At 43.4% G+C, this 21,713-nt stretch overlaps 2 protein-coding genes across 2 annotated transcripts; one reads left to right on the forward strand and one right to left on the reverse strand.

Annotated features, from left to right (window-relative positions):
- On the reverse strand, positions 304-12,102 carry LOC8063536 (kinesin-like protein KIN-12E). The gene is made up of 33 exons (XM_021454762.1): positions 11,555-12,102; positions 10,949-11,104; positions 10,778-10,861; positions 10,571-10,690; positions 10,387-10,500; positions 10,212-10,304; positions 9,941-10,101; positions 9,802-9,876; positions 9,277-9,364; positions 9,153-9,211; positions 8,983-9,046; positions 8,830-8,895; positions 8,601-8,744; positions 8,416-8,520; positions 8,062-8,258; positions 7,860-7,929; positions 7,722-7,778; positions 7,431-7,510; positions 7,212-7,269; positions 7,084-7,140; positions 5,930-6,994; positions 3,514-4,710; positions 3,326-3,433; positions 2,929-3,080; positions 2,754-2,841; positions 2,590-2,664; positions 2,281-2,517; positions 1,686-1,784; positions 1,525-1,599; positions 1,379-1,437; positions 1,165-1,276; positions 962-1,057; positions 304-885 (listed from the first exon to the last, which is right to left on the reverse strand). The coding sequence occupies exons 1-33, from the start codon at positions 11,981-11,983 to the stop codon at positions 745-747; spliced, it is 5,781 nt and encodes a 1,926-aa protein (XP_021310437.1). The 5' UTR covers positions 11,984-12,102; the 3' UTR covers positions 304-744.
- Positions 16,924-19,496, forward strand: LOC8063537. Its single transcript, XM_002461052.2, has one exon. The coding sequence runs from the start codon at positions 17,293-17,295 to the stop codon at positions 19,300-19,302; it is 2,010 nt and encodes a 669-aa protein (XP_002461097.1). The 5' UTR covers positions 16,924-17,292; the 3' UTR covers positions 19,303-19,496.

The raw sequence follows: 21,713 nt of genomic DNA on the forward strand, positions 1-21,713 counted from the left end.
AAAGTTTTGGATGTCACATAGGGGTGCCATATGAGGTGTTCATATACTAATAAAAAATAAATTACATAATGCGGAAACCGCAAGATAAATTTGTTAAGCCTAATTAATTCATCATTAGCACATGTGTCACTATATCATTTTTTGTTAAATCATGTACTAATTAGGCTTAAAAGATCCGTCTCGCAAAGTAGTCATAATCTATGCAATTAATTGTTCTTTTAGTCTATATTTAATACTTTATGTATATGTCCAAAATATTTGATATGATAGTGTGTAAACTTTTTTTCTGGAAACAATGGACCATTTTTTAAAGAACAAAATTGGAGCATGTAAATATCGAAGAATGTGTCCTGAACCATGATGATCCATCCATTTGGAAAGCTATGACTCAGCACTTAACCCTAATCCTCGGTTACAGGTTACAACTGTACAACTAGAAACAAATCTCAGCTGCTTTTGGGAAATCTCACTTCTTGCTGAAAAGCCAGAACCTACAACGTAGATCTCGTGGAAGAACATACAACGGCCCAAATGGCAACTCTACGCAAGCAACGCGTACATTGCACTGTCAGATTTACAGGCGCGCAGATCTTACAGACGTAGAAGGTTTCTTCTAGACATTGACATTTGGGCCTTACGGCTTCCGAACAATCTGTACAGTCCCGGCCAGAGAAGCTGCGCCGCTGACAAACACAAGCGGTGTCTGACGGCTGACGCACCAGCATTCCACCAAGCAGCAATGCTTCATCGATGCCGGCCATGGTGCGTCCTCGAGCTTCCAGCCGCATGCCGGCGAGAATGTTCATGCCTCGCATGGGAGAGGAGCATGTCGGACTGAGCTAGCCGCCTGCTGAACTCACTGCTGCCGCGACGGTGGTTATCCCCCTGTAGAAATGTTCCGGTCATCAGAAGCCCACAATTAACTGCTGAACGTGTAGCATTTATAGTGAAGGTACTTCACCGTTCTTGGATTTATATCTGGTTGGTTTGATCTGACTAGAAGCTCAATTGTCTCGTCCATCTCCATGGTCTTCTGTTGAAGGCTGTCTTTCTCCAACTACAAAAACACACACGCACAGTTTAGCATGTGCAAAATCAGGTAAGTTGAGTAGCGCGATATGTTTTGGAGAGGGAAGTCCTGGAGAGCAGAAGTATTTTCTGAACCTGTAACATTTCAATCTGTGCTTCCAGCATCTGCTCCCGTTGCTCGAGCTGTTCAACAAGCAGCTGAGCCTCCAATAGGTCTGTCTTTCTTTGGTCCATGTCATCAAGCAAGCTTGAAGTTGAAAGAAATCAAATCCCAACATGCTCACTTGACTCAGTAATTTCAACTATAAGCAGAATGATCAGATGAACAATTCAGGATTAGAAATTTCACCTGTCCCTTTCCAGAATGAGAAGACCAAGCTGTTCTTTCAATGCTTCAAGTTCTGTGTCCTACAGTGGCAAAACAGATGAAAAATGAGGAACGCCATCTGATAGTATGATTCAACTTAGTAAAACACAGATTTGTTAGTGACATACCTTCGCCTTTGATTGTTCAATTTGTTGCTGGGATGCTATCAGCAACTTTTGCACCTCTTCTTGGTCAACCAAATTCTAGACATGTGAACAACAAATCTCACTAAGTGAATATAACAATAACACCTAATATTTAACAGCTTGGAGAAACTTCTGCTACTTACAGCATAGTTTGTCATGTCTAGTTTGACACCAAGTAGTTCTCTTATAATATCATGTGTCATGGTATCCACAGCAGCTAGTCTTGATGTTAGCAAGCATACCTATGGTCAAGGAGAAAAAAAAGCATAAACTTTACAGGAAGGAAGTAGCTGAATATTGGACAAAAAATAGTCCAAATTATAGTTAAACATGGAGCATAATCACTTTATCTCATTTCCCAGAGAAATGATAAACTGTCAAAATTTCTTCAATGAAATAACTTATCCCAGTGCAGCACACAATTGTAAACGTTCACGTCCCCTTTCTTTTTAAGTAAATAGATGGCACCTGATATATCATAGTATAAGCTATGGTTTCTACTATGAATGACAGTTCTTGTATCGAATAATAGCCTATGGAGGAAAACCAACTAGGTAGCATGGCACTTGGATTCGGACCAGATGGTGAACCTCATTGCAATCTGAGGACATATACAGCAGCAACATTATGATAGTGTGAGACAATATATCCTGATTAACAATATGTCATGATTGACAAGTGCTAAATATTTCAATCCAGACTACTAAAAAAACCAAAGGTCAAAGAAACACATCTTACCTCTTTCTGTTTGGAACTAACCAAACCTTCCAGTTCTTCAATTCGTTGGCGTGCCACCGAGAATTCTTGATCCTTCTCAGAGTTCATTTGTTGAATAATACTAGATATGCACCGGAAAGGGGAGCTGGATCCTCTTGCTCGCCCTGATGGCTTTTCAGTTTTGGCATGGACAGTCTCAGAACTAGATTCATGCGGACCAAACTTCTGTCTAGAAACCATGTGCTCCATTTCATGGTACTGCACAACAAAAATTAGTAGCACATAGACAGTAACAAATAGACACAAAACGATGTAGGTAGTGTTCCATACCTTCTCCTGAAACAACAAAGACTGTGCTTCTGAATGGAGGACCAACTCAGCAATATGCTCTTTGTATTGCCCAATCTATATGAATGAATTGCCGGTTTAGATGATTATTTAAGAGAAGAAAGAACTCAAAATCTCAAATAGTTGTGTATAAGTTCGACATGAACCTCATCATCTTTATGCTTTGCTTCCAATTTGAGACCTTCAATCTTATTTCTGACATCTTGATGTGCAAGAATCTCAGCTTGCAATCTCCTACATTGAAGATGCCATCAGTTGAAACAAGCTCATAGACACCTTATGGGTGCCTCATGACAACAAGCAATTCAATTGAACTCTTACTTTTCTAGATGACATTTCCCTTGACACGATTCCTCAGCAGCATCACATTTTGATGCTTTTTCTACAGCAAGCATGTCATCAAAAGCTTGAAAGTGGGCTTCAGATAGTTTATGTACTTGATGGCTCCTTACTTCCTCTTTAAGGTTGCATACCTTCAGCAAAAATAAGAATATGTGAAACAAAGTAGAGTCTGACTCTCCATGTTCACGCACCAATCCTTGCATAGTTACATCTGAAAAGGTTAAATCTAATGGCAAATGGAAATTTGTGGTACTATTGTGCTACATGTATTATAATCACTATTACAAAATGTTTATAGCAGCCATGTATCTCATTATGGCAAGTTGCCCGATAAGCAGAGAAAGCACAAAACGAAGAAGACCAATGAAGAGTGTACCTCTTCCTCAAGAACAGTCACTGTTCCTTCAAGTTCCTCCACAGATCGTTCAAGAATCTTAACCTCCTCCTCTTTTTCCTCAGCATAGATTTTACTAATCTCTGCAGTCTACAGAAGCATAACAAGTGCCCACTTTCAATTAAATTCAGAGTTGTGGATGAAAAAAAACTAATTACAAAAATACTTACTTGACGAGCTTCAATAGCAGCAGCTTCATTTTCCTCAGCTAAAGCCATTGCCATCTCAAGCTTGTCCCTTAACTTAAATATCTCTGCCTGGAGATTTTCTCTGTCACTACTCATTATTTTAATGCTATTATTTAATTCTTCAATATCTGACATCAACTGCCCCACTTCAGAACGATTTAGCAATAGTATTTGGCTCTCCAATCCCTCTATGACCTTAACTTTTTCTTCCAACAGCACTCTTGTTTCACTATTCTTCACATTTTCATCTTCCAACATCACTCTCAGACCTTTGTTCTCCTTCAATAACGTTGATGACAAACTTTGAGAATGCTCTAACTCTGACCTTAAAATAATGAGTCTGGCATCATTTTCAGCCAGTTCTTCCTCAAGTACCTTTTGTTTTTTCAACATGGTTTCTATTGTAGAAGTTTTCATATCTAGTTCTATTTGAACATTGCTAAGGGCAGTAGATATTTCATCAGCTTTATCTTTCATATCTTTCGCGTTTGAAGTAGACTCTTGCAGTAGTTTAAGATCAAAAGACAATCCTTCTACAACATTGCTCTTCCTGTCAAATTCTCTTCTGAGTGATGCATATTCTGCACTATAATCAGATTGAGAAGGTTTGCTGCTACCCCACTGGCATGAATGTGAATCTACCTGTTGGCGAGCAGACCCACAAGCATTTGCATTTAGGTGATGGAACTGCTCTGTAGATCTGCCTTTTTCTTCTATAAGTGATACCATGTTCGCAATATATGACCTTGAATCCATTATACATCCTTTCAAGTCTTGGCCAAAAGTAATAATCTCTGAGCAAAGAGCGAAGAGTTCTACCATGGAAAAACTTTGAATTTGCTGAAACGACTTCCTTATTATAGCAGCAAGCTTTGTCATCTCTGTAACGCACTCATTTATCTGTTGATGCAATTTGTCATATTTCTGGGATGAACAAGAGCTTGATGCTTCAAGTTCCTTCAAGTCACTGATCAGAGAACTTTTCTCAGACAACAACAATTCCACAGCTTGCCTGCAATTATCTCTCTCAAGTTTTAATTCTTCATTGGCCTTCAACAAAGCTGAAAGCATAAGTTCAGCCTCTTCCATGGTTTCTTGAGCTGCCTCAAAATTTGAAAATAAGGTCAGAACCTTATTTGATTTGTCTTCGACAAGATGCATCACACTATCAAGCTTTGACTGCAAGGTTTGGCACAATAAAATTACAAATTATCAATCAGATTTTCATAATCCAGAAAGAAACTAACAACTGGGGTGCATGAAAAAGGCGTTTCTGTGCATAAAGAATTTCAATCAAAACAAAATTACTGTTATATTTTCTGTTTTCAGTTGGTGTGAAAGATAAAGCATTTTATACATATTTAAAAACATGGTTATACAGATTGTTATGTGCAGCGCTGTAAATAATGTAAACATTCTTATGCCAGAGGTCAATGTGGCATACTTCCTAGCCTGTAATTGATCTTTAGATAATTGCCTGAAAACTACTGTTCTGGTAGAGTCTCTGTTTATACCTAACTCATTTAAGGCATTGACAAAATCTCAAATGCATCTCATTGACCATTACCTTTTCAGTTACTCCGTCCATCAATGTAAGAAGTAATTTGGAAAGTCAAACTTTTTTTTTGATTAACAGTCAATGTAACTCTAACAAGGTGTTAATTTTGTAGCAATTGACAATATACTATAAGAGAAAATTTTCAAGGTACAATAGTGGCATTAGTGTAATCTCCTAGTCTAGGGTTTCCCCCTTGTACCTCTCATGTACTCTATATATAGTCCAATTATTTGTAACAAAAATTGAAGGTCAAAACCTAGATTGAAAGACTTTTCCCCACCAAAACATGTCTTGCTATGATGGACAGAGAGTATATCTTAGCAAAATTAGAATATATATTTTGATGCTATTAGCTTTTCTATAAGAAAACTTGACTTTTGTGTTTCTTAGTGATCAATTTTAATACACGAATGCACACTTTCTACAAGGCAAAATAAACAGGAGAATGAATTTCATTGCCAGTTGCAGAAATAAATAATAAAACACAGTATAGAATCTTCTTGTAAAGCACCATCGTAATGATTTTTTAGCAAAATAATAATGTAATAGAAAACACAAGTGACCTACAACTTAACAAGTAGTTACAGTAGAGCAGAAGTGATAATGAGAACAGGTAGGAAGTTGGATAATAAACGTGATATGTTAAAAAATGAAACAATGAATTCTGAAAGTCTAAAGTTTGGTATTGCTTGTTTTCACCAATAAGAAAGATCCTATTGGGATATCTACGATTTCAGATATAATGGATTATGTTGTCTATAGGCAAATAATATCTCACACCACTCACACCAGATGCACGCAGCGAAACAAGTTATGTGGCTGTTGCTTAGCTTGGAGTACCTGGTAATCTGGATTAGCTTGACTAGCTGCTGGTTGATTTTCATCATGAGGCAATTCCTCAATCATGTCAACTGAACTATCAGGCAACATTAGGTCATCACGAGAATGTCCTTTTGCTCTTTCTGCAAAGACACAACTTTCTGCTTTCAAATTGTTCTTTAATTCTTGTATTATACAATCCTTTTGGTGCAATAAACCTACTAGCTCTAGTTCTTCCTGAGAGCTTTCTTCATTATCCAACTGCTGAGCTTCAGTTATAGCAAGAGTTGCACCTCTTAAAATATGCAGTTTTTCCTTCACTTCCCTGCCAATTTTCTGCGCAGTTTGTAGTTCATTTTGAAGTTTGAATATCATCTTTTCTTTCTCAATGCTAATTTTCATAGCCTTCTCCACATGTTCACTTACAGAACTGTTACTATGAGGAAATGAGCTAATCATATTATCAATGTTCTGGTATGCATCATCCAGTGATCTACATCCATCTGTTAAGAAGCTTGTTAGATCAAAAATTGCAGCCTCCCATTCTTCAGATAAAGAAGCAATTTCTACATCTTTTGCAACAATAATCTCTGAAAGCTTATTACTTTCTTCAGCCATAATAAACAGCTTCTCTTCGAGCTCTTGATTTGTTCTTTTAAGGTTTTCCAATTCATCCTGTGATAGATGTTTACTTGAGTTCACTATTTCAATCTCTTGGCACAATAAAGTCTCATCATGCAAATGTATACCCCTCACTGGAGCTTTTTCATGGACATGATAAGTGTCATCCTTCTCTAGAAAATTCAGCTCAGTCAGAGTGCTTTTGTCAAGTACATCATGTGAAGAACCCATAGCTAAGTTGAAGCACTCAGACAATACACCATTATACTCTGATGCTGTTGTAGGATCCCTAAAGTCATGTGTTTCTGGATCATGCAAATGAGGAGACTCCGGATCTTCACTGTCAATTTCATAAGGTAATTCAAGTTGGAATGATTCTGAAGTATTAGTTGTGATCCCTGCTTGCATGAACTGCTTGTTAACATCATCTAATGACAAATATGAAAAATTCTGCTTGGCTTGATCCTGTTATGAAGTCAAAATAATAGATAAATGTAAGCTATGTTTAGACCATGGGTTATGGGTTATACACAATGAAAGAGTAAAAGTCCAACATTTTGCATTGCATTGATGCTTGTGGCCACAACATTCTCCTTTTCCTCAGGAGCAACCTGAAAATAGGATGAACGTACATGAGCATCAAGCATTGAGTTATTGGAGGCTGTGCAAACGTCATGCGTACTTGATTTGTGCAGGGCTTCTGGTATTGCATCAGTTCACAGCGAAGCTTATTTACTTCACTGCAATCAACATGAATGGTAAATTTATCATTAGATTGTTGAAGGGCCCAGAAATAAGTAGATAAAAGGTGCGTGATAGTTAACAACAGCAGCAGATTGTGATAATCAGGAACTATATATGAATATACATTGAGATATAAGGCAGTTGTAAAAATACTTACCGAGCTAACAGAACATTGTTTTCTAAGCATGCATCCAGTTCCTTCCTGCAATTGTCAAGCTCCTTGATGAGCTCATCACCCTAAAACCAATGCATCCCACAATTAGAAAATAAACTCAGGTTATATGTTGAAGAAAATTAGGTTAACATGCAAATTATCCCACTTCCCCTTATGGGTTATAATATGGTATTTCTCCATAAAATTTAGGCTAAGCTTTTGGCTTCCTTGGAAACAGAGACAGGGACCACATCAATGTGAATAAGTTATGAACCAAAACTAATGACAACACACCTGAGCTTCTACATTTTTAGGAGCTGCTGCGTATTTCTGCTCAAGGATATGAAGGAACTACAGATAGAAAATTATCAGAACAGCATGCAAGATTAAAAAAAGAATCAGCAGAAAGAAGCTCAGGAAGGCTGAACATACATGATTCCGCAAAAGAGATATCTCTGTCAATAACATCTCTCTTTCCCCTTGCTTGTAGAAGTTCTGAAGCCTGTATGTCAGTAAAGTAGAATAAGCTAAACACGCTTTCTTCAAACGCACAAAAGATCCCAAATCACTATGTAAGTTTTCTATTTGCAACCAAAATCATTAGGAATTCAAAATTTTAATATTGCAATATTACGTTGTAAGTTCCTCAATCAATCTCTTGTTTTCCAATGCGAAGTGAGTCAATTGAGGATTTTCATTGATTTGTTCTTGCAACAACTGATTCTCCTGGGACAATGCAGCATTTTCACCCATCGAGTGTAATCTTTGTTTTTCACCACGAAGTTCGAGCCTCTTCCTCAAGCGCTGTGCATCAGACTCCATCAGGTTGACCTGTCAAAACAGATAGTATCAGTATTGAACCCATACACAACTCATTCTTATAAGAAGATAATTGTATTGTACGTTGCATATTTGAGGATATAAGCACATATTGATTATTAGCTCTTCTTTAAGAAATTGAGACATCTGTGATAGAAAATAATATTACCAAACGGTTCAAGTGCTGTATTTCTGCTTCCAGCTTCCCAATCTTGGTCTCTGCTGATTTCTCTCTCCTGAGGCTCCCAGCCAAGACATGTTCTAGATGGCTAACCTGTTATTAATGTATGAGTACTTTACGTTGTAATATAAGGTTTTTATTATTTACCAAAATGGAAAGTCGTGCCCTGTGACCTTTTGCTTTAGGATATTCAGATCACAGTCTAGTTGATCATCTACTCCACATGAAGTTTTGAATTCATTGGCAAAGTCTGAATTAAGCAACAAGCTAGGTGATCCAGGACACTCTTTTTGCTTCTTCAAGCACGTCAGTTGATCCTGTTCGAGTGAAGTCATGCATTATACAAAGAATCACCTCTAATTCAATAAGGGAGTTCTGAAAGGGAAAGAAAGCAACCCTTACCTTTAGTTCCTCTATCTGCCTTTGTAAAGCAATAACATCTCCTGAAGCATCTTCATTTACTTTTGCCTAACATAAGTAAATGGATCCCCAATTAAGTCAACAGGGAAACATTCCCATATCTTAAAAAAATGATATACTTGAAAAGATAAGTACATTATTTTGAATCAGCTTTGCACGTTGGGCAAACTTCAAGGTACTCAATGTCTCACTGGAAGAACTACAATAGAGGTAATTCATAGATGACTGGGTCAAGCACATTGTTAAGTATCTAGAAAAAACGTTGAATAGCAGTTAGCGGATATGAAGATACAGAAGATGGATACCAGATAGATGGGCTGACATTGGAAACAATTGTTGTTTTAGAGTTCCCTCCTAGCGAATCCTGCCAAGATATGATAATGAGCCAGAGAAAACAATGAACACATATGCTTTTATTTGTATTTTAACCTGAAGGAGAAATGTAAGCCTTGAATCTCTATAAGGAACATGACGGCTTCTCCCATTTGCAACATCCACTAGAGTCATAATAACAAGCCTGAAAGAGGATATAAATGGATTATAATTTGATGACTTGTGCATTGTGCTTCTTAAACTACAACTTATCATGCTAGCAAAATATCAATCTTGATATCCAAATATGAATATATTTGTTACAATCTAAAAATTCAAAACAACAATATTATGCATCAGTATTATTTACCTGGTCATGAAATAGGGCAGGTTTCATAAAATTGATTTTTTTTGTGAAACTTATAACATGAAAGGGACTGGCATTTCTTATGCCATTATAAAATGCCACAAGTGTTACAATATAAGCATGAAGTTAGCCGTGCTAGATATAAAATGCTTTGCAGCTGGATAGACATTGGACATGCAGTTATTTACTTTTGTTTCTGAGTTCTAGTATTGTAGTAATGTAGTATGATCCACACCAAAATACATAGAGAACACTGTCAGAGAACAAAAGATTACCCAAGGGTTGACAGCGATCTATTAATGTTTGCAGCTTCTTTCAAGCGTTCTCCTTCGGCACCTGAGCTTTTCTGCCTAGTTTGAACACAGTCAATATTTGTGAAGCAAGAGAACTTTGCTACTTTATTATGTAACTCACCTCTCAGAACCGGCAAGATCAACTAAATTCAACCTCCCAAATCGGAGGTGTGTCATCGAGTCACTTTCCCAATGACTCTCAATTACACAAGTAAAAACACTATGTGAGCGGCTGCTCTCGCTGTTCATATTTGTGGCAGCCATTTTCCTGTTCGCAACCCCCTAGAAGAATATTTCAGGAATTTCATTGGATTAAGTTATCACTTAACAGTTACAGAACCTTCAATATTCAGATTCAATCAAAAGAAACGATGGAGAAAACATTCTATCACCTGTAGCAATAGCAACATAACATCTTCAACAGATGACACATAACATTCCATTAGATTTTCAACATATACACCTTTCTTTATATCTTCACGGATCTACAGAGAAAAATAAATCTGAGATTTAACATTCATTTTGAAAAAAAAATTATGAAGCAAATCCTACTCATAGTTAGCTCACCTGAAGATTGGTTGAGGAGGGTTCAAGTAGATCAGTTATTTGTTCATTGTAAATCTCTAGAAAGGAGCATTTGCAGATATATTTAAGCTTTTCTTCTCTCCGGTGCTCTTCTTCCTTCACATTCATTACATTTTAGTCTATTAATCAGCAACAGTTCACTAAAGTAGACATACAAACATCATACCTCATTTATCCGTCGAAAAAGATATTCGAAAATGCGAGGTGTCAAGCCAGCATCCTTACTAAGCTTATTGCCCAACTTTGTAAGTTCTCCCATCATTGTGTAAGTTTTCCCACTTCCCGTCTATAAAAGTGTAGTTATTGAGTTACATACAGTTCAGGTAAATTCCTCTGCGGGCACAGAATAGCCCAAGTTGTCAGTTTGTCTTACCTGACCATAGGCAAACAGACAACCATTGTATCCTGACATGCAGTTCTCCACCATTGGCAGACCCACAACTCTGAATAGCTTTTCCTAATTGTTGTATAGACAAAAAGGTTGCTTAGGCTAAAGGAAGACTGATCCAGAAAGGAACAAAAAGAGTGCTAGCACACTAGAGACCTGTGATATTGTTTCGCATGCAACATGGTCAAACGTGAACATGGTTTCCGGATGTCCTGTCCAGCTCAATGTCTTGGAGCTATCCTGCAGCAAGCATCTTTTCTGACCATGAGTAGCATTCTCGGCATCACTAATTGGTCTTATCCGTATCAGAACCTGTAGAAACCACATCAAAAGTCCAACACATTCTCCATATTAGCTTTAGAAGCCTGAGGGTGTGCGAACACATATCGAAATTGGACACATGTAAAGGAAGTCACAATTGGCATGATGCAGAATCACTGACAAATGGAATGCTAGAACTCAACGGGCATGACAAGCCATCAAATGCATCAGCCTTACATGATGGTTAGACATTATTTATTATTCTTCATTTTTATTTTCCACAGAGATGGTGACACTATTATTAGTAGAATTACATGATGCACACTGTTAAGCCAGCATAATACCAGGATTACTTGATCGTCATCAAGACCATTACTTATTTTTCAAGGAGCACGGTTGCCAGTCTAATTGATACAGGATGATTATTATGGAGTAGTTTATTTATTGCTTCTACTGAACAATTTCACCGACTTCACAGGTTCGAGCTATAAACATTCAAACCTGCACGTTGCGGTCCTTCCAGAACGCGGGGTCCTCGTCGAGCTCGAAGTGCGGCACCTCCAGGGGCACCTCCGCGGCCGCGACATCCCTCAGATCGAACATCCTCTTCGCCACCCCAACCGATGAGGTCCGGTCCCTGGTCCCCGATCCCGCCGCGGATGCCCTGGGCGTGGCGGCTAGCGACTTGGGCGTCGCCGGCGCGGACCGAGGGTTCCGCCCGGGATCCGCGATGGCCGCGAGCGGCGACCTCGGGGGCAGCGAGAAATGCGGAGCGGGGGCGGAGGCGAGGGCGAACGCGGATGAGGGCGAGGAAGACGGCGCGGCGGCGAGGTCTTCGTTCTCATTGGACTCCGCCGCCGCCGCGGATGCGCGGCGGGCTCGCGAAGTGGAGGCCCTCCGGCCGCCAGCGCTGGCGCCGGGGGCGGCCATAGCAGTGGTGGGCGAAGTGAGGTGGCGAGAGAGCGTGAGTGGGGAGGGGAGCGGGGTGGTCAGAGGCGGTGGGTCTCCCTGGCTCTCGGGGCTAGTCTCCGCTCCGATTCAAATTTGAACTGCCGATGCGTGGCATGAGCTTTGAGCTGGATCTGGCGGAGGCTTTCGGCTCGGCTGACGGCCGCGGCGGGCCGTTGATCCAGTCGCTGAGAAGTGGTTAATTGGTTATCGGGAAAGGTTCGTTCATTAATGGTCAATCTCTACCGTTGGTTGTGTGACGCTGAAGATGAAGATTAAGATAAGGCTTGTGTCATGAGAGCACTTCCAATGCAGAAACTTTGGTGGTTTCTATAGATATTAAGTGCAGTGCCATCTAAACATTTTGCTGATGTGGCAAGAGAGTTATTGAAGAGAGAGAGCAAAAAATTATAGAAAGTGGGTCTAAGTTAGAAATCATGTATACACAAAATCCAAGACAAAAGTGATATGATTGGGTAAGAATAGAGAGAGAATGAATGTAATTTGATAAAAAATATTCTATAGAAACTATCCATTAGGACTATAGTTTCTATATATAATATCTATAGAAATTAATAGGTATAGAAACTATATGTAGTTTCTAGCATTGGGAGTGCCCTGAGAGTGTCATACACATTAAATAGGGTACCACATAAGTAAAATTGTTGACTTGGCAGGGTCATTAAATGAAGGAGTTTCACACATGAGAGAGGAGTTTCATCTCCATGTAACTGAGTTACTTAGTTTATAGTCTTGGTAACTATGTCATGAAACTATGCATTGAGACTGACCTAAGGCAAGTATCAGTGGAGGTTTCACCAGGATGTCATGCACATTTATTAGAGCGTCATGTCAGCAAAACTGCACTTTTTGTATGAAACGAAGATGAGAGAGAAGGAAGTAGTTTCACCATGGTGAAACTCCGCGGGCGTTGTTTCCCATGCGGTGAAACAGGATGAAATCCCCACTGAGAGATAAATCGTTTCACCATCTTACATGTGATCCAATCATTTTGCAGTAATTAAATGTTTTACCCAGCCTAGAAAACGTCAAGGTGAAACTCATGCATTGTGGAAGTTGTTTCATTATTCGTTTCATTGATACCTTGTCAGCGGATTTGTTTTGGAAACAGAGCATTAAAACGGACCACTGACACTGCCTAAGGAGGTGTTTGGTTGAGGTGTTAATGTCTAATTATGGAGTAATTAGCTTTAAAAGATTCATCTCGCAAATTACTCTTTAGCTGTGTTTTTAGTTTCATAAATAGTCTATATTTAGTACTTCATGCATATGTTCAAATATCCAATGTGACGGGAGTTAAACTTTACCAACGCCAAACATAACCTAAGTTATTGAGTTGTTTTAGCGTCCGATGTCGTGTGCATAATTCAAGTCACTTTAGGTTCAATGATGTGGTTTTGGACGTGAATGCGTGTTGCAATCCTAATAAGAGTAAGGGTATGTTCGGGACAATTTTACTAAACCAAAAAGTGGATCTGGATTTAGGATTAGATTCACCGATCCACCGTGGAGGGGGTGTTAGTATCCATCCATTAATTATACATTTGTTTTCTTCGCATGTGTGGTGGTTTCACATTTCATTAGTTGTCTACACTACCACACAAAAAGATTTTTAGACGTAATCAGAATCGATCTTCAGGGGTGGTTTTTAGAAACATTGTTCTGCGACCAATTGTAGAAGTGAGGTATTTACGGGGTAAAACTATCCCTACAAAAGTTATCGTGAACCACCACGATGTTAATACAAAAATTTATTGCCTCTAGTGGAGTAAAAAAAGTTATGATTATTTAAAGGCAACTAAGTCAATTGACCCTGGAAATAGAACGGTTGTGTTAAAGTCAACCGCCCTTATAAATAGGTATATTTTTTTAGGATTGTTTTAACAACCCCGAAACGATTTCTAGAAGTGTAGGCGCAGCTAGACATTTTCAAATACAACTGCTTCAAAGAAATCACAGACGTTACCTGAAAAAACATTTGTCTTGTAGTGTTAAGTTATGTTGGTTCTAATTACTGTCAGCTCTTCCCCAAAGGCTCTCCACTTGTTGCTGATGTGTGATGTGTCGAGGGCTATACTGAAGGTGACGGGATCGTGGGCATTGAGAGGAAGTGGCTGGGACAGGATGAGGTGACTTGTAACAGCCTTACGAACGCCTTTGACTCCAAATTGTTGATAAGCATGGGTCTAGCAGTGCACCTAACTAGTGGCAAAAAGACAGATGTTTGGTTGATTAACACACTTCAGGTTAAAGTTCTGGCAAATTGAGTATGATCACCATTTGGATCTCCACTAAAAGTGCAGCCTAAAGTTTGACAAAAATGTATCGTGATCATTTGGTTATAATAAAATATATTGCAATTCATATGTATTGTAATTAGAAAAACATTAGACAAAAATGTATCGTGATCATTTGGTTATAATAAAATATATTGCAATTCATATGTATTGTAATTAGGAAAACATTAGACAAAAATGTATCGTGATCATTTGAGTATTCGCATATGTATTGTAATTAGAAAAACATTAGACATTTTTTTGAAAAATATAGAAAAATTCTGCAAAGTTAGTTTTGATCATCCAAACATGGGTTAGCTACAAACGGCCCGAGGATTGGGCTAATTCAGGTCATCCCAGAATGGGTTGTAACTAGACAAAATTGGACATTTTTTGCCAAATTTTACACTAGATAATGTATCAAGGCAGAGTCAACAGAGGCATATGCACTGTGGTGGTTTTAGACAAAACAGAACGCCACGTTGATGGAGCAGCATACCGAGACATTTATCTCCCAATCCGAGCAGCAAAACGGCTGCCTCAAACTTCAAGTGCATATTAATATACTATGTTACATTGGGACCACTTATTTTTGCTTTACCTTTCTGCTGTATTATATGTACGTCATCAAGGCCACTAGTCGTCTTATTCCGACGCTTGCTTCAGTGTTCTCCTTAACTTTTTGTCATAACAAGCTAATGTTACTTTCTGCAGGCATCTCTGCTGGTCTACGAGGCCACTAGCTTAGGTGACATGGATAGCTAGAGCTGAGCTAGAAGGTTTTTTTTTGTCAAATAACAGCTTTATTGGATTAGCAGCAAAACACTGCAATAATGGTACAGTCATTACACAAGGCATCAATCACTGCCTTTAGCGGACAGTTTGCTACATGTTGCTGATTGGAGCAAGAGTGAGTTGGATGTCCTTCATTAGCTTGAATGCTTAAGAAGGCTTGTCTGGCTAGAGAGTGAGCCTTGATATTTAGCCTCCTATCTACTTTAAGGATTGAAGCCTTCGCTTTGTCTTTGTTGTTGCAGAAGATTTGAGTGAAAGGCTTGATTCTCCAATCTGGTGGTCGGTCGGAGTTATCTTTCTGTAAGGTGTCCACCAGAATTTAGTTATTTGTGAAGAAAAGTACAGGTTGGAGACCAAGACATGCAGCAATGGATGAGGCAATGAAGAGGCCTGCTGCTTCAGCCATAAGAACTGAGGAGCAGTTCTCTACTATCGCCGAGGCAGCACGTCAAGTAAGGTCTTGTTTAGATACAACCAAAAACCCAAAACTTTACAAGATTCCTCATCACATCGAATCTTACGTCACATGCATAAACTATTAAATATAGATAAAAAGAATAACTAATTGCACAGTTTACTTATAAATCACGAGATGAATTTTTTAAGCCTAGTTACTCCATAATTAGATAATGTTTGTCAAATAAAAATAAAAATACTACAGTGTCAAAATCCAAAAACTTTTTGCATCTAAACAAGGCCTAAGTGCGTTGGACAAGCCCTCAGGGATTGTTGGGCTAGTCTCTCTCCGTATAGCTCCGGACATCTGGCCCAGAATTGGCCATACGTATATTTTAGTTTATTATTATTACTGTTGTGCATGCACGCACAATGCCAATCTTGTCTTGTGCACGAATTTGGAGATCGGGAAGTGAAACAATAATAACAAGGCCTTGTTTAGTCCAAAATATTTTGCAAAACAGGTACTGTAGCACTTTCGTTTGTTTGTGAAAAATATTATCCAATCATAGATTAACTAGGCTCAATAGATCCGTCCCATCAATTCCGACCAAACTATGCAATTAGTTTTTATTTTCGTCTATATTTGATACTCTATGCATGCGTCTAAAAATTCGATGTGACGGAGAATCTGAAAAATTTTGCAAATTTTTTTGGAAACTAACCAAGACCCAACACAGCAATTCCTTGACCCACGTACAGGAGGAAACAGGTGACCCGAACCCGACTCCGAGGGCCGAGGGCATCTGGCATTGCACTTCGAGGCTTTGACCAAAATTGGAATCCTCCGACGATGAGCCTGCGTTCACATGACAGCAAGATCACCGCCTCATGGACGCTGACGCCCCTGCGTAAAAAGCAGATCGAGGCAGGGAGATCACAATCACCGAATCACGAAAATGTTTCTCGGCGGCGTAACATGCATGGGATGGTTTATTAGCAGATAAGCTAGTCAGTCACAGCGTGATTATGGAGTGTTTCTTGCCAAGCAAGCTCACACGATGACACAGGATTGATCTTTTTAACTTGTGTGTCCTCCTTGGCGGCCTGACCAAAACTCGAATCTGGCCACTTTGCCTGTCGCTCCTTTGTGTTCACACACACCTCCATGGGCCATGGCATCGCCGCTAGACTTTCCACGTCCTTCAACACGTTCCCTGACTACAGCACTTGCGTAGAAGCTAATAAACCTCTTCCATCAAAAAACGTTTTAGCTGTCCGGTTACGATGAATAACAACAATTTTTTAGCTATACTGACTGACTGACTGTGCTACGTTTTTTTTTTTTTTGCTAAACCGATCGGTGTGTATCATCAGTTGTCAGTTGTCACGAGGGAGCTGCGGACAATAATACTGTCAGTGCCCAGGCCGTCAGGCGGGCCTAATAATCGAGGGATCGGGTTGTGCACGGCTACGTGATCCACAGATTCCCCTTTGCACACGTTCGTTCACACCCGCCGGCGCCAGCTAGCCACGCACACGCACACTCCATCACGGCAGTAGTGGCCCGACAACCACTCCAACAGTCACAGTCCACACGCCGATCAATTCCAAACAGATAGCGTTCCCTCACGTGGACCCACCACCAACCTACAAATACGGCCACGCACAGCACTGCGCTTCACACACTCCACACTTCCAGAGGCAGTCACAGCAGCTGACAGCTCCCGCTCCCTCCAGCAGCGTCAGCACATCGCGCCACCCACCAGTCACTCCCCCAAGGCCCCAAGCCCCCAAATCACGATGGAGCCCACGGGCACGATCGTCTTCGCGTCCGTCGGCGTCACCAACTTCGGCTTCGACGTCTTCTCCGTCGCCGTCCCTACGCCCGCGTCCGCGGAGGCCGAGGCCGGCGTCTCCGCTCAGGAGCTCGACGAGCGGCGCCACACGGACGGCGTCTCCGTCAACTTCAACGCCCAGTTCGCGGACGACGCTGGCGACGCGGTCGCGTTCGTGTCCGAGCGGACGGGAGCAGCGAGCCTGTTCCTCTCCCGGCCGCCGGGGTCCGAATCCGACCGCCCCGAGCCGCTCCCGGCCGCGGAGGGCAGCCTGTTCCATGACCGCCCCACGGTGCGCGGCGGTCGGGTGTACTTCGTCTCCGCGCACGAGAAGCCGGACCGGACGTTCCAGAGCTGGGCGGCCGTGTACGCGGCGCGGGTGGGCGAGCGGAAGGCGGAGCCGGAGAGGCTCACGCCGCGCGGCGTCGTGGACATGAGCCCCGCCGTGTCCGCCTCGGGCGACCTCATCGCCGTCGCGTCATACGGCGACCGGCCCTGGGCGTTCGACTTCCGCGTCCTGGAGACGGAGGTGGCCGTGTTCCGCGCGGCCGACCCGTCCCGCCGCGCCGTCGTGGCACCGCGGGGTGGGTGGCCCGCGTGGCACGGCGACAGCGCGCTCTTCTTCCACCGCGTCGCGGACGACGGGTGGTGGAGCGTCTTCCGCGTGGGCGTCTCCCCGGACACGCTCCAGCCCACGGGGCCCGAGCGCCGCGTCACCCCACCGGGGCTGCACTGCTTCACCCCCGCCGCGCCTGCTGCCGCCGGCGGCGGGCGGTGGATCGCGGTCGCCACGCGGCGGAAAGGCCGGGCGCAGCGCCACGTGGAGCTCTTCGACCTCGAGATGGAGCGCTTCTCCCCGCTCACGGAGCTTCTCAACCCGGGCCTCCACCACTACAACCCTTTCTTCTCGCCGTCGGGCGCGCGCCTCGGGTACCACCGGTTCCGCGGCGCGGGGGCCCCCGGCGACGCGCTAGTCCCGCACCTGCAGCCGGTGCGGAGCCCCGTGCCGTCCATCCGGATGCTCCGCGTGTACGGCACGTTCCCGTCCTTCTCCCCCGACGCGGCGCACCTCGCCGTGAACGGCGACTTCTTCATGACGCCGGGCATCAGGGTGCTCCGCTCCGACGGCTCCAAGCGGTGGACGGTGAGCAAGGAGCCCAACCTGTTCTACACCACCTGGAGCCCGACGGAGCCCGGGGTGGTGTTCACATCCATGGGCCCCATCTTCGAGACCACGAAGGCGACGGTCCGGATCGCGCGCGTGGAGTTCGACCCGGCCGACCTCACGGACGACGACAGCCGCGTGGAGGTGGGCGTCGCGACGGTGAGGCCGCTGACTCGGCCGGAGGCCGGCAACGACGCGTTCCCGGCGGTGTCGCCGTGCGGGCGGTGGCTGGTGTTCCGGTCGGGGCGGACGGGGCACAAGAACCTGTACGTCGTCGACACGGCGCGCGGCGAGGACGGAGGCGTCCTGCGGCTGACGGAGGGCGAGTGGATCGACACGATGCCGAGCTGGTCGCCGGACGGGAGCCTGATCGCGTTCTCGTCGAACCGGCACGACCCGGCGAACCCGGCCGTGTTCAGCATCTACCTGGTGCGGCCCGACGGCTCCGGGCTGCGCCGCGTGTACGTGGCCGGGCCGGAGGGCAGCGCGGAGGCGGACAAGGAGCGGATCAACCACGTGTGCTTCAGCCCAGACTCGCAGTGGCTGCTGTTCACGGCCAACCTGGGCAGCGTCGTGGCGGAGCCCATCTCGGGGCCCAACCAGTTCCAGCCGTACGGGGACCTGTACGTGTGCCGCCTCGACGGCTCGGGCCTGCGCCGCCTCACCTGCAACGCCTACGAGAACGGCACGCCGGCGTGGGGGCCTGCCTCCGCCGGGCTCGGGCTGGAGTCGCTGGCGATTGGCCCACCCGCCGGGGAGGACGCGTTGGGCCAGTTCGACGAGCCGCTGTGGCTTACATGCGACGTCTGATAATGACTGTCAGACTCATGGTAATAGCGCTTCTCCGGATTGGGTCATTGGGATAAGAATCATGACGCTGTATTGCTTGCTGTTTGGGACGTCCCTTTTTGTTTTCTTCGTTGCTGAATAAAAAGAACGTGTTTTACGTTCAAAAAGGAAGAATAAAAAGGTCGTGCTTGTGTGGACTCCATTATCCATTGTCAGCTAAAAGTTGCGTTTCGGTGGAGTACGGAGTGTACCTGTTATATATAGTTGGGTGAAGTGAACGTCTAGGGCTCTTGGCATTCACCTGATGCCGACCGTTTGGTTGCACGTAACATCACGAGAGGGAGGGTACAAACCTTTTTCAGCAGGGACTAGAAACTACGCGCGGCGTTGCCGCGCGTCTACTAGCCTGTTTTTGGTGGACTGTGATTATGCCTCAATATGAAAATAATCAGGTTCCATTAAGAAATAAGAAAATAATTAGTGTGTGCTGCCGCGCGGCTCACTCATGGATGTTTGTCAGTTGTCACATTTGAAATGGATTGATGATGCCTTTTTTGTGGCACAGATGCTGCTAAGTTGTGAATGCCGTGCTTTTCTGAAACCAAGCCTACTCCATTTCATTTCTGAAACTACTAAGTATAGTGCTTGGAGTACCACTACTCCATTTCATTTCTGAAACTGCTAAGTATAGTGCCTGGAGTAGTAGTTTGGTCAATTACTCTATTTTTCATGGTGAAGAACCACATATCCACCATGTTATTCTGCTGGAGTTCAGGTGTAATGGTCTACTCAAAACACCAAAACTGTACGAGTAATGAGTTGGACATGGACTGACAGGTTCAACTTCGATAACCGGTGGCTGCACCCGTGGCAACTGTCTGCCCATCTTGGGATGGCGGATCACTTCACCAATTTCTTTGACAACAGATTACAGTATCTCTCCCAAGCCAACTTTTTTGTTTAGTTTGATCAGGATCTCCATTGGAATTCCAGTAAACTGCTGCAACGGAGTTTGGACACTCCACAGTTGTTTGTCTACCAACTTGCAAAGGTTCAGTGCCTTTTTGGCTAGTTGAGCCCGTCCCCTCTTCAAAGTAATCTCAAAAGGTGCTAGTAAAAAACGACCAGCACGCTGCATTACAGAAGGGAGGGAAACATAAGTATGCAGAGTTCAAAACTGGTTTGCTACATCTTAGACTCTTAGTACTACATGCCCTCTGCAGAGATTATTGACCAATGCAAGCTAATACAGTTATTTACTACTAGACAACTATAAAACGCTTAAGAAATATCTTTCGTGTGCAACTGTGAGAGTCTATGGGGCAGATGACCTCTAGAAATATTATAATCTAAGAAGATACATTTCTTTTTAAATGATTATGACTATAGAAATAAAAATATATGCCAATTATATTGGAGCAATAATTAGAATCCATAAGTTACCACTGTAATAAAAGGTGAAAAATTTAAGCTGACAGTACTGTCATTTTAGTTCTTGATATCATATCTGTAGTTCTTGATTTTGAGCTTATCTTTCTTCCTTGCCACCCGTACATTCACAGGGAGCCATGAGATTTCTATGGTATTCAAGGCGCGTGGTGAGCTGCGACTGCAGCGGATGACATCCACTATTCCACTGTCCACCGGTGCTGCCACCACAATTTCAGTGGACAGCGGGCCATGTGGCACTGCACAATTGCAGCCATGAGATTTGCAAGAAACCTGAATAAGAACTGCATAATCAAGCAAAAGGCATGGCAAAGAGCAAGAATTAAGAGATGCCAAATTACATTTCTAAACTAAGCATAAGAAGCATTGCATTGTGGCAAATGAACTGAGAATTTATATCATGGTAATAATGAATCAACTAACTTTTGTGCAAGTCCTGCATATGCAAAGTATAACTGTCTAGTGGAGGGAGGCAAACCTTGTAGGCATTTATCGAGCACGTGTCCGGTCGCCGCCTCCGTCTCGAGGCCACGCACATCGCTGTCGCCTGACATTGGCTAGCGTGGGTGGTGAGCAGTGAGCACTGCTATGCAAGGCGTGCGGGCAGATGATGATTCGAGCGAGGGATGAAGAGCAGACAGAGGGATTTGATTGGAATTTGGAGCTGTTGGCCAAAGGTGCCCATGTGGAAGACTCCACCTCGCCGTACACTGGAAAGCCGAGCACGGGAAGGGGCAGACCTCGCGAGGTAGGTGGTGTTGCGCGTAGGCGAGGATGGATGGGTACGTGGTACCGTGGCCGGCCACGGCTCGGCGGGAGGCGGTCCGTGGCCTACTGGCCACGCGCGCAGGCCCTGCTGCAGCCTGCAGCAGCGCAGCACGGCAGCGCGACGCCGGAGAAGGTGAAAGGGACGCGGGAGAGGTGGATGCCGATGGGGAGGTGCCTGCCGAGCGAAAGAACGACGGCGACAAGCGCTCAATCCG

This window comes from Sorghum bicolor, chromosome 2, assembly GCF_000003195.3.
Source record: "Sorghum bicolor cultivar BTx623 chromosome 2, Sorghum_bicolor_NCBIv3, whole genome shotgun sequence".
Classification (NCBI taxonomy): Eukaryota; Viridiplantae; Streptophyta; class Magnoliopsida; order Poales; family Poaceae; genus Sorghum; species Sorghum bicolor.

Coding starts and splice junctions, on each gene's coding strand:
- LOC8063536 (XM_021454762.1), bottom strand. CDS start 11,983: ATGGCCGCCCCCGGCGCCAGCGCTGGCGGCCGGAGGGCCTCCACTTCG. Junction 11,105..11,554: donor GGAAGGACCGCAACGTGCAG/GTTTGAATGTTT, acceptor TGGTTTCTACAG/GTTCTGATACGGATAAGACC. Junction 7,511..7,721: donor CTAAAAATGTAGAAGCTCAG/GTGTGTTGTCAT, acceptor CATTGGTTTTAG/GGTGATGAGCTCATCAAGGA.
- LOC8063537 (XM_002461052.2), top strand. CDS start 17,293: ATGGAGCCCACGGGCACGATCGTCTTCGCGTCCGTCGGCGTCACCAAC.